Source organism: Papio anubis, chromosome 9 (genome assembly GCF_008728515.1).
Source record: "Papio anubis isolate 15944 chromosome 9, Panubis1.0, whole genome shotgun sequence".
In the NCBI taxonomy this organism is placed as follows: Eukaryota; Metazoa; Chordata; class Mammalia; order Primates; family Cercopithecidae; genus Papio; species Papio anubis.
In genome coordinates, this window is record NC_044984.1 from 80,235,373 (window position 1) to 80,247,232 (window position 11,860).

At 32.1% G+C, this 11,860-nt stretch overlaps 1 protein-coding gene across 1 annotated transcript; it reads left to right on the forward strand.

The window, feature by feature from the left end:
- Nucleotides 1-1,881: 1,881 nt before the first annotated feature.
- Nucleotides 1,882-9,799, forward strand: NTS (neurotensin). The gene is made up of 4 exons (XM_003906845.5): nucleotides 1,882-2,141; nucleotides 4,340-4,401; nucleotides 6,078-6,302; nucleotides 9,036-9,799. Exons 1-4 carry the CDS (start codon nucleotides 2,069-2,071, stop codon nucleotides 9,186-9,188), a joined length of 513 nt encoding a protein of 170 aa, XP_003906894.1. The 5' UTR covers nucleotides 1,882-2,068; the 3' UTR covers nucleotides 9,189-9,799.
- Nucleotides 9,800-11,860: the final 2,061 nt, after the last annotated feature.

An 11,860-nucleotide genomic window follows, 5' to 3' on the forward strand; every position in this document is an offset into this window, starting at 1 on the left:
CATTAACAACTAATATCCATGTTATATATTTAAAATAAATTTCCATTATTCTTTCTCCCCCTTTTTTCTAATTAATTAGGAATCAATTTTGTCAACATATTGAAGAAATCATTTCAGGAAAATAAGAATCACACTTCCTTTTTACTATTAGACTGCTATCATGCATTTTAAAAGATCATTCTTTGTATTTGCAATTCAAAAGCAGAGAAAACAACTAATTTAATTATCATGCAAAGTATATATAATTTTCCTGATTTGTTAATCAAAGTGGCTTTAAGAGGATTCTGTCACAAAGATGCTCTGATCATAACAGGAAAGTAAGCACAAATCCTCACTTGGACGCTAAGTGAAAATAAAGAGTTTCAAGCTTCCATTGCTCCCCCTAATGGTAGGAAAGCAGAAAACATCTAAATGAATGTATTTCACATTTGTCAACTAAATACTTTACAGAAACTTTCCTCCACGTATGTTCAATATCGTATTTTATGTAAATTCACAAAACAAACTAAAAGTAATAAATATATCATTTATTATTAAATTCCTGGTATTATATGAAAGACTCCTTACTATTCTGAGTAATTATTAAATGCTTGGAATTAATCTCTTTCCTTAAGTTTAGGGTAAAGGTGAAAAAGTTAAACTCATAGATTGTATAACATAAATCAGTTATCTATAGGAATCAATCTTATTTGTTTCTCAACTGTTACTATATGATTGATTTAAAAATTAAACAATGCTCAGACAACTTTACATTCAAATATTCACATCTCTAACAGCACTGACTTGTCAAATCACCCCATGTATCTTGAAACGCTTACTACAAGAAGAAAGCTTTACTCTAAAAGGCATTTTGAGCAATTTTCTTTCAGAACTCAGACAAAGAATGGGTATCAGTGTAACCCATTAAAAACACGAAGACTATCATAGAAAAGTGACTTTGGTGAACGGTGGTTATTTAGGATTGTCTCCTTGCCAAAAATACAATCTCATTTTTATGATGAAAAGAGTATTATAACAGGGAAAGAAAGCTTATGCAATAGTAAAAACAGTTGAGAAGGGAATTATACAAAGAATGAGACATGGCATCAAGAATGAATTCAAAAAGAGCAGAAAAATATAGGCACAAAAAGAGATAATGTACAGAAAAAAAAAGTCAGTGATACAACAATACAAATTTTTATGTGCTAACATTTAAGTAATTTAGAGCTGGATTTTATAAACATGAAATCGTTTTTCTAATACATTCAACCAAAAGTCAGCACACATAGTTCAGTCATCTCTCATTACTTACAATAAAATATTTTTGATTTGTTGGGAAATAATATCTTATTCCCTGGATCTATTATTTCTTTTTATTGGCTTTGTTTCTATTCTCTAAATTTATTTGCTTAATTTTTATAACTGATTCTCTGACTATATTCCATCTTATTCTAGCGTGGATTATTTAAAACCTGTATTAGTTTTGGAACCACTAAACATTTGCTCAGAAGTTTGAATTACCAGAAAATCCCCTAACTCTTCAAGAACTTCCAAGCCTAAGGAATCACTGATTTCATGCATTCATCCTTGAGGTTTTACTTAAAAATTAGAAATAACAGATCTCATATTTCACAAAATCAAAATGACTTTTGCAGTGGGGGAATGAGAAGTGGGAAAAGGATGACACTGGGGGTTCTCTGTCAGTATGCTGTACATAGCAGTGCAGTTGAATGACTCCTTCTGTGCGTCAGAAATCCAAAGCAGCAGCAGCAGCAATTAGGGAAGATCGTCACTTTCACTCAAGGTTCAGAAATGGGGGAGGAGAGCAGGGGGGGACAAAGGAAAAGGGGAGGAGAAAGCAGGGCGAAGGGGGGAAGGATAGAGGTGAAGATAGGGCACATCCTGCAAAGATAATGCCTGTACAATCAATGACATCATCCTCCTGCTTATATATATAGGGGAATGGCCAGAGCACCTCTCATAGTTCACTCACTTTCAAAGCCAGCTGAAGGCAAGAGGAAGTGCTAGAGAGAGCCCCCTTCAGTGTGCTTCTGACTTTTATGGAATTGGCTTGTTAGAAGGCTGAAAGATGATGGCAGGAATGAAAATCCAGCTTGTATGCATGCTACTCCTGGCTTTCAGTTCCTGGAGTCTGTGCTCAGGTAAGCAAAACAGAATTTCACAACTCCCTGAAGTGATTTCTTTTTTCTCTTTTGCAGTGTGTTGCTACTTATGTTCATGTATCTAGGGAGAAGAGTTGCTCCCTTTTATTCAGGATTTACCTTTTAGTGACAGAAACTGAATATCTTTTTCTCTGCCTTTATGATTACTGAGAGCTGCATTTTCCCTTTTAAAATCTACAAAGCAATAAAAGGGATTTCAATGAAACACTGCATGACCCCCTTTGGAATGCAACCACTAGAGGGAAAAAAAAAAAAAAAAAAAAAAAACCTTACAAAACTTTCAATTAGGCTGATCATTATCTAATGAGAAGTACAGAGACATTGGCTGTCAACCTGCAAACCTATCATTAAATCCCATTCCATTTAAAATGTTTTACTCTCATCCTCATTCAATCTCTTAGGAAACGGTGGCCCTCATGCCCTTGTAATAGTCCCCATATTATTTTCTTAATTGTTTGTGTTAAGATAACACATAAAGTGAAAATGGATGCTTACTGAAAAATGAATGAAGCATTATTTGTAGATATTCATTTCTAGAAAAATACAAAAATATTTCAGATCCTTTTTGAGAATACAGTTTGCATAGTCTAATAAGTATGCTATTAATATAACTGTTTGGCATTTTTTCCATGCCATTTAAGTTAATACAAAATACAGTTGGAGAATTGGTATTCTTATATTGATGGAAATGATTTGACTTCAGAGTGTTTTGCATGTGGTGTGAAAGGAGAAGTTATATAGTCCTAAATATCTATAAATAACACACTTTGAAAATAAGATTTAAATTGAAAGGTATAACATGAAATATTACAACCATTACAAAAGGCTGTACTTAATATTTAAGAAATATTTGAATGACCACTTCAAAGGGAAAAGAACACCTTAGGAAGTAAATGCAGCAAAAATAATTTAATCTGCTCCGTGCTTTTATGTATCATAAATATGACATTGAAATGTTTAACTCAAACTCATGCTATCATTTGATTTAAATTATGACATTAAAATCTAAGAAGATATAAAAGTGATTTATGCAAAATTTTAAATTTATTTTAATCATCAGAACATAACTTTCAGCTTCTACTTTTCAAATCTTATGAGAAAAAACAAACTTTTCTACAATTGTGATTTTATCTGAAAGTTATATGAGATTAAAGATTCACATACTTCTGGAAGAAAAACTGGGTTATTGATTAAGCACTGTGATGATTAACTTGAAACTACTTGTTGTAATAATGCAAAACTTATGAGGATTTGAGTATACATTGTTCATAAATTCCTAAAACAGATTATGTCTCTAACAAATAAGGAGAGAAGATCTCTTGTATAATTTAGGTTCTAGATAAAATTAAGCCAATAGTTTCTCCGATTCTGACATTTATTTTTACTGAGTGTGAAGTACAAGGAAGATAGAGTCATTTTAAACTTGATTTTTATTATCGTACACTATTTTCTAAATTTTCCTTCTCTGTAAAATATTCATTAACAGAAACTTGGATACAGTTTTTAAAAAAATCCAGAGACCCATTTTCAATGCTATTGTACATGTATTGTTGAACAGCTCCACTTTTGCTTTAAACAATTTTCTTAAACACCTATGATAAAATTAAGGATACATAATTCCGAATTCTTACTTAAAGTACAAATACAATTCTTTCAACGTATGTTTTGTAAAAAAGCATCTCAAGTTAAGTAAATCTCAGTATCTGTATTATTCTAAAATTATCAGTAAGCAATTCCCTTTGGTTTTGTCTTGAAAAATTCTCTTGTATAATCTTCATTATGTTGTGTTTTTAAATGTTAATATGCATATTTTCTATATATGTAAACTATGGCTGGTAAGAAATAAACTACTCTAGCATATTTGGTAAAATATGTGTTATACAATATAATCACATTTTAAAAATCTGAAATTCAAAGTTTAAACAACTCGAAGTCATCAACAGCTGTCTGAACAAATAATCATATGCTTATTTTCTTAGAAGTGCTTCTACTATTTTAGCTTCCTATTATGCTAAAATATACCTAAAATTTGTTTTTTAAGATTACTATTTTTAAGAAAATACATAAGAAAGACACTAACCTCTAAGACTACTTTTTAAAATTAACCTAAAATCTGTAGATTATGATATAATTATATGATATGTGATTATAGTAAACCTGATTTTGATTTTACTCAGATTCAGAGGAGGAAATGAAAGCATTAGAAGCAGATTTATTGACCAGCATGCATACATCAAAGGTAACTTTTTCTTTTCTTTAACTCTGGGTTGAAGAACATATGAACTTTCATTATCAATATGATATCCTTTTCCTATAGTAATAACTTCCCATCCAGATTTAAAAGTTCCTTAAGAGGCATTTCCTTTTTGAAAAAAAAAAAAATTCTTTTAGTTAAAAGAAGTTAAAGGTGTTGATATGACAGGTAAAGAAATTATAGTTCTATCAATCAGTATTTTGCAATTTTAATTAATTGCCACACATATTTACGTGCCTGTAAATGTTTTTAAAGGAACTTGTTTCCATGCCTTTTACATTGGGTATGATGAAAGGTATATTGGTCTCAGTTTAAATGAAAACAAAGTGAGCTCTTTGCCTTTGTTTATTATATTGGGGGAAATAAAAAGGTGTTTTTTTATTTCCTTAAATTAGAAATAACAGTTCATTACAACCTGCAAAAGAAATGTAGTAGAGAGGGGAGAGCAATGGACTGGCAAGCAGGAGCACTGAGATCTAATCCTGAAACAGTGACTTATTAAATATTTTATCTTTAGCAAGTGGATTAGTTTACCTTGCTTACCTGCGTTTCCTTGTTTTTAAATGCAGCTTATAGTCTTCTAGACATTTGCCATTCTATAATGTATTTAGGAATTACTAAACTGTACTCTTCATTGTATGTCTGGATTTAAATTCTCCCTATACTAGACACGTTATTTTCACATGTTCTAATTCTTTTTTCTTTAATTGAGCCAAATACAACTTTGTATTCTGGGCCCTATTACTCCTCTGCTGGGGTCTTGAAAGCAAGTTTCTAAAATTCCAATCCGTACCTAGGAATACGTTCTGCGGTACATGTGCAGGATGTGCAGGTTTGTTACATAGGTAAAGGTGTACTGTGGTGGTTTGCTGCACCTATCAACCCATCACCTAGGTATTAAGCCTAGCATGCATTGGCTATTTTTCCTAATGCTCTTCCTTCCTCCACCCCACCCTCTGACAGGCCCCAGTGTGGGTTGTTCCCCTCCCTGTGCCCATGTGTTCTCATTGTTTAGTACTCAATCAGAATACCAATGGCTACAACCTCTTCAGTTCAAAAATAGATAACTGAAGTTAATAGTCTGTGTTAGAAAATGGGATAAGTTACGTGCCTTGGTGTCTTGGTATAGATTTACCTAATTCCCAGGTGCAAGTTAATACATAAAGGTCCTAAATAATCTGTGATGCTACCCATAACAATTATTAATGTGTGGAATGCATTACTATCTTCATGCTTTGTAATTGTCCACATTTAATAATACCATCTTTGTCACTGCCCCATTACACATTAAGCTGAAATGTAATAGATATGGAATAATTTTTTATTTTTAATTTTTCATCTGTGATATATATATCATATTTATATATTTCTGCTGTCATTTTAATTTCCTTGCTTTTTTACTTTGCTCTGTGTGTACACAGATAAGTGCACGTGTATGTGAATATGACTATTGCGTTTTGTTAAATAGAATTTATGAGATATTGGCACTATACAACTTTGTGAACATAATGTTACTAAATAAATAACACTGTGTTTATTAGACTGCAGTAGCAATTAGATCCTAAATGTGATGGTTTAGCACACTGGGAATTCATTTCTTGCTCATGTAACACAAGTTTTAATTGCAGGGTTTTTTTATTTTATTTTATTTTATGTTTCAGATTAGTAAAGCACATGTTCCCTCTTGGAAGATGACTCTGCTAAATGTTTGCAGTCTTGTAAATAATTTGAACAGCCCAGCTGAGGAAACAGGAGAAGTTCATGAAGAGCAGCTTATTACAAGAAGGAAGCTTCCCACTGCTTTAGATGGCTTTAGCTTGGAAGCAATGTTGACAATATACCAGCTCCACAAAATCTGTCACAGCAGGGCTTTTCAACACTGGGAGGTATAGCAATAACAAAATATTAATATGATTATAGTTACACTAGTTAACTGTCATTTGTATTGATTTATTAAATTCCCAATCATAATCATAACAAGAAGAGTTACAAGTATTGAAGAAGAACAAGCCATGTGTTGAAGTCAACATTGCTTCAAATCTTCAAAGTGTCCTTCAAATATTTGAAACTGAGCAAAATATGTTTTTCTTCAACCTTAAAAAGAAGATATATCTTCAGGCAGATTTGATCTACATGTTTTTATTATGCTTAAGTGGATGGCATGTTTAGGCAATTTTTGTTGTTGTAGGTGGTGGCATGTCTAACAAATTTAAGCAACTCAAAATGTTGTCTTAGAAACACAAAGTCATGTGTAGTGATCTATAAACAAACTGGATTTATAAATCTATAAACAAAGTAATCCAAGTAAAACTGGAATAAAACATAAAGTTTTCCATTTGTATTTGAATATATTAGGCAAATAAAAAAATATTTTTATGTATATACAAATATAAGATAAGGATGTATTACGTTGTTGCAAAAGTAATTGTGGTTCTTGCCATTACTTTTGCCATTACTGTTGATGGCAAAAACCACAATTACTTTTGCACCAACCTAATATATCTCTATTATTCCAGTTTTATCTGGAACCTGTTGTGTTTGAATATATTAGGCAAATAAAAATATTTTTAATTTATATAAAGGTATATATAATAGGGATATATATCTGCCCATCATTTCAGTTTATTTGGAAACCTTTGTGTTCTGTGTTTGTTTATAAATACACACCAGTGTGTAATAATGTACTTGCAAAATGCTTTACAATTTATTGCCTTCATTGATATATTTTGCTCTGAAATATAAATTACAGCTTTGAGAAGATATAGAACAATGTCAGGATAAAGAAGAGGAGGGGGAAGAAAAATAAATTCTTCAACAAAAACAAAACAGATGTTTAAAAATTTCTGACAAGGGAAACATTTCTTTCAAATTAACCTCTAAGAGAAATTTGGTCAATATTTTATATTCTGGATTTACACTAGCATTGGAGATCTGAGGGTGCCTTCCCTGCTAATCTAACAAACTTGTGATTGACTACCAAAGAGCTACCCTGTAGATAAGAAGAAGTTCAGGCAGAATTTCTAGTGTTTATTATAACTGGTAAGCAAAAAGATAAATACACAAAAAACTGAAAAGATCAGTTTTAAATTTACTATTAATTATTTAATTTAAATTTCTGGTAAATTGTTTAGTATTTAAAATATGTTTTGGCTGGGCACGGTGGCTCACGCCTGTAATCCCAGTAGTTTGTGAGGCTGAGGCGGACTGATCACTAGGTCAGGAGATCGAGACCATCCTGGCTAACACGGTGAAATCTCATCTCCACTAAAACTACAAAAAATTAGCCAGGCGTGTTGGCCGGCGCCTGTCGTCCCAGCTACTCAGGAGGCTGAGGCAGGAGAATGGCGTGAACTCGGGAGGCGGAGCTTGCAGTGAACCTAGATCGCACCACTACACTCCTGCCTATATTTTTATATGGGAAAATGTCCATTATATGTTACTTACCCCCCCCCCAAAAAAATCCTCAATAAACTACTATGTAGACCAATCAAGTGCAAATAAGATTAAAACTTTTTTCTATTTTAAATGTTATTGAGTGATTTAAAATCAAATGATAATATTCTGAGCATAGTACAAGTAATTACAGACTATGCACAAAAAAACTAAAGATTAAGAAAGTAGATTGTCTGACAGCTGTTTTCTCTCTGAAATTGAATAGCTGTGGGTTGAAATAAAGTACTTGGTTTTAAGATTTTATTCATATGCATTACAATTTAAAACTCAGTCCCCATCAATATTTGTTATAGTGACCCCTCAAATTAAACGATAACTAAAAATACAAAAAAAATTATCTTTAACATACTTTTAAAGTTTATTCAAATTGTGCATTAAACTATGGACAGATTTCTTAAATGGTAGCTGAAATTTTTGAGTCAGAACCATATTCTCAGAAAAAAAGTTATAGTTAATATTAGAATGGGGCATATTCCTGCCTCTTGATATTAGGCAAGATTCTGCATGGAGTTTAACTCCTTTAAGTTATTGAATCTGAGCTTGCTTTAATGATTAAGCACCACAATCTAAAGAGATTGTCATCATTTAAATCGAGCTTTCCCATATGTTGATTTTTACAACTGACGAAGTTGGATAAAGCAATTTTAATGCCTCTATTGAGAAACAGACCCTTGGAATGGTTTTCATGTCAAATCAGTAACTGACTTAATTGAATATAAAATTTTGTTACCTTTGTGGCCAAACTTGGTTTACCAGATCAAAAACTATATTGAAATATATATTTCATACTTTTGGCATTTCCATCATAAATTGAAGCCTGAAAAGTACTCAAAGGTCTATTTGGTGTTTTTCTACAAAAGGTGGGATTAGTGTACAGTCTTGAAATACATAATTAGTAAAGTATATAGAAATTTTTTAAAAGAGCTAGCCTGGTGAACTAGGAAGAATGCTGAACTGAATCAGAATTACCATGTTCTTATACTATTGCAGCCACTGAATAGCCGTCTCTCCTTTGAAAAAACAATTTCTTTGAACTTCATGTATCTCGTATCTCACCTACATATGTCTTGCTGTCTTAACAGCAAATGAGATAGAATGTAGAAAAATGCTCTGAAACAAAAGAGTTTATTCATGTAAGTTTCACTTACTTCATCTCTATCTTGCAGTTAATCCAGGAAGATATCCTTGATACTGGAAATGACAAAAATGAAAAGGAAGAAGTCATAAAGAGAAAAATTCCTTATATTCTCAAACGGCAGCTGTATGAGAATAAACCCAGAAGACCTTACATACTCAAAAGAGATTCTTACTACTACTGAGAGAATAAATCATTTATTTACATGTGATTGTGATTCATCATACTTTAAATATCAAATTATACTTGTGTGAAAATGTGACAAAACACACTTATTTGTCTCTTCTACAATTGTGGTTTATTGAATGTGATTTTTCTGCACTAATATAAATTAGACTAAGTGTTTTCAAATAAATCTAAATCTTCAGCATGATGTGTTGTGTATAATTGGAGTAGATATTAATTAAGTCACATGTATAATGTTTTGTAATTTTGCAAAACATATCTTGAGTTGTTTAAACAGTCAAAATGTTTGATATTTTATACCAGCTTATGAGCTCAAAGTCTTACAGCAAAGCCTAGCCTACATATCATTCACCCCAAACAAAGTAATAGCACCTCTTTTATTATTTTGACTGAATGTTTTATTGAATTGAAAGAAACATACATTCTTTTCAACACTTCCTCATGAATCTCTCAATTATAGGAAAAGTTTTTGTGGTAAAATAGGAACAGCTGAAAGATTGAATAATGAACTATTGTTAATTATTCCTATTTTAATGAATGACCTTGAACTGAATTTTTTGTCTGTTAAATGAACTTGATAGCTAATAAAAAGACAACTAGTCATCAAAATCATGTTTCTCCACAGATTTGCTTCTTTATAGTGTTACTTTTTATTGAATTTTCCCCCTTTTGCATTTTGACCTAGCAAATAATAGTTTTACTTTTAACTTCACTGAGGTATTTGTGTGACTAATATTTTTCTCAGTTGGAAGGGCATATTTGAGGCAAAAGCTATGCTTGAAATAACACCTCTTAAATTTTCTTTAAGATCATACATACGGTGTCTGAAGCCCTCAAAGTCTTCGCAAGTCATCATTAATAGTGACTTTCTTGACTCTTTCTTTTATAGAGGTCTAGGAAGTCTTCTCCTCGCAAGGCTGCAAACTATCCCACAGTCATCTATGCAAGATAAATCAGAGCTTGAGTTGTTCTGGTATTAAGAGGCCTTTACAACTCCATACCCTTTGAGAAGATTGTCCCTCCTTGAGGATTAATATTACTCTTGGAAGAAGTGAAGAGAAATCTATAGATCTCTGAGTTTTTCTTGTAAAATCATGACTTCTCATTACTACTACCCCACCATCTCTTACCATCCCAGTAATCTCATAATTAAAAGTGCCCAAAGACCTGCTTATAAGAAGGAAACTATTTCATAATGATTAAGAGTGTCTTCTCTGCAGCTAGAATGCCTAGATTCAGCTCCATTACTCACTAAGCAGTATTGGATAACTTAACCTCCCTGTTTCTTCAATCATAAAATGTAGACAACAACAAGGTTTGCAGGAGGATGATATGAGCTGATATACACACACACACACACACACACACACACACACACGTAATGCTTAGAATGATACCTTGAACATATTAATGACACACTAACAGTTATCAGTAGTAACAGTAGTACCAACTTTCCCATAAGAAAATACTCAACAGATTATACATTTCTCTGTTTACTTCATTAGTTAAAAAGGTTCAAATCTACTAGGTCATACATCATCATCAAAACTCTGTTCTAAGCCAACACCCACTCTTTTCCAACCCTTTAAATCCTTTCATTGGTTATTCTATGAAATTCATGGTCATTGCTTTCTTAATAGCTTTTTTGATGCCTGACTGACTTTTATAACATGTGTTAACATTATCTGGAAGTGAGGTATGTATTCTGGTCACTACCATACCATTTTTCTTTCCCTTTTAAAAACTATGGATTATTTGAAATACAGGGCATAAGACAATTTCATCTACTGTGATTCGAATAACTATTGTTTTCTCAGTTTCTGAACATCTTCACCTCCAATAATGAATATTTATCCTTTTCATATCAACCAGTCACTTCCATGGTCATATCACAGAACATTTCACTACCAATAAATTCATTCTTTACAAAATCTCATTTTCAAGCACTCTACTCTGGAAACATCATCTTGTTTTTCCAGTTCACATAAGCTAGTACTCTCACTACAGCATCTATGATTCTGTCCAACTCATTGTCCCACCGCTTTTTACTCTTCATCTTCTAATTATGACCTTATCTTCCTCTTTAGTTAGCTTACTTTGCTCCAAAATTAAAATGACTCCCTTGTTACCCTCAACCCTCTGTCTTAAATCATATAAGTTTCTCAAAACATTAGCTGTTAAACTTAAATCTCTCCTGATTCTGACCTCACTGAAAGAGCTTAACATAGCTGAAAGGAAGTGTTCAACCTTGTTGAAAAGTCACACTTAAAATTTTTAATCACAAATCTCAAGTGGATCCCTATTATTGCCCAGAATTCCTATTCATTTGTCTAATAAATTTCACTTCTGATTCTCAGTGATGATTGTTTCATATCCTCTCTTCTTTGAATTTCAACATTTTTCATTCTCCTAACTTCATTTGATGACTTTTCAATTATTTCTCCAAAAATTAAAAAACAATAAGAAAAAAAATGTTATCATTCTTCCCTCTCTATCACATGTAACCATCTGCCTGCATCTAATTTTCATTCTTTTTCTCCACTTCCATTTTCGTGGAAGAACTTTTTCTTTTCTTATCAGGGGCACTTCTTCATGTCTTCTTCTCAGTAAACGGTCCTAATCCCTGCTCAGGCTAAAAATCTAATACTAATTCTTAATTTATCCTTTTAA

Excerpts from the sequence above, each read along its gene's own strand:
- NTS (XM_003906845.5), top strand. The coding sequence starts at position 2,069 with ATGATGGCAGGAATGAAAATCCAGCTTGTATGCATGCTACTCCTGGCT. Across the intron at positions 2,142-4,339 it reads TTCCTGGAGTCTGTGCTCAG|ATTCAGAGGAGGAAATGAAA; the intron begins GTAAGCAAAACA and ends GATTTTACTCAG. Across the intron at positions 6,303-9,035 it reads GGGCTTTTCAACACTGGGAG|TTAATCCAGGAAGATATCCT; the intron begins GTATAGCAATAA and ends TCTATCTTGCAG.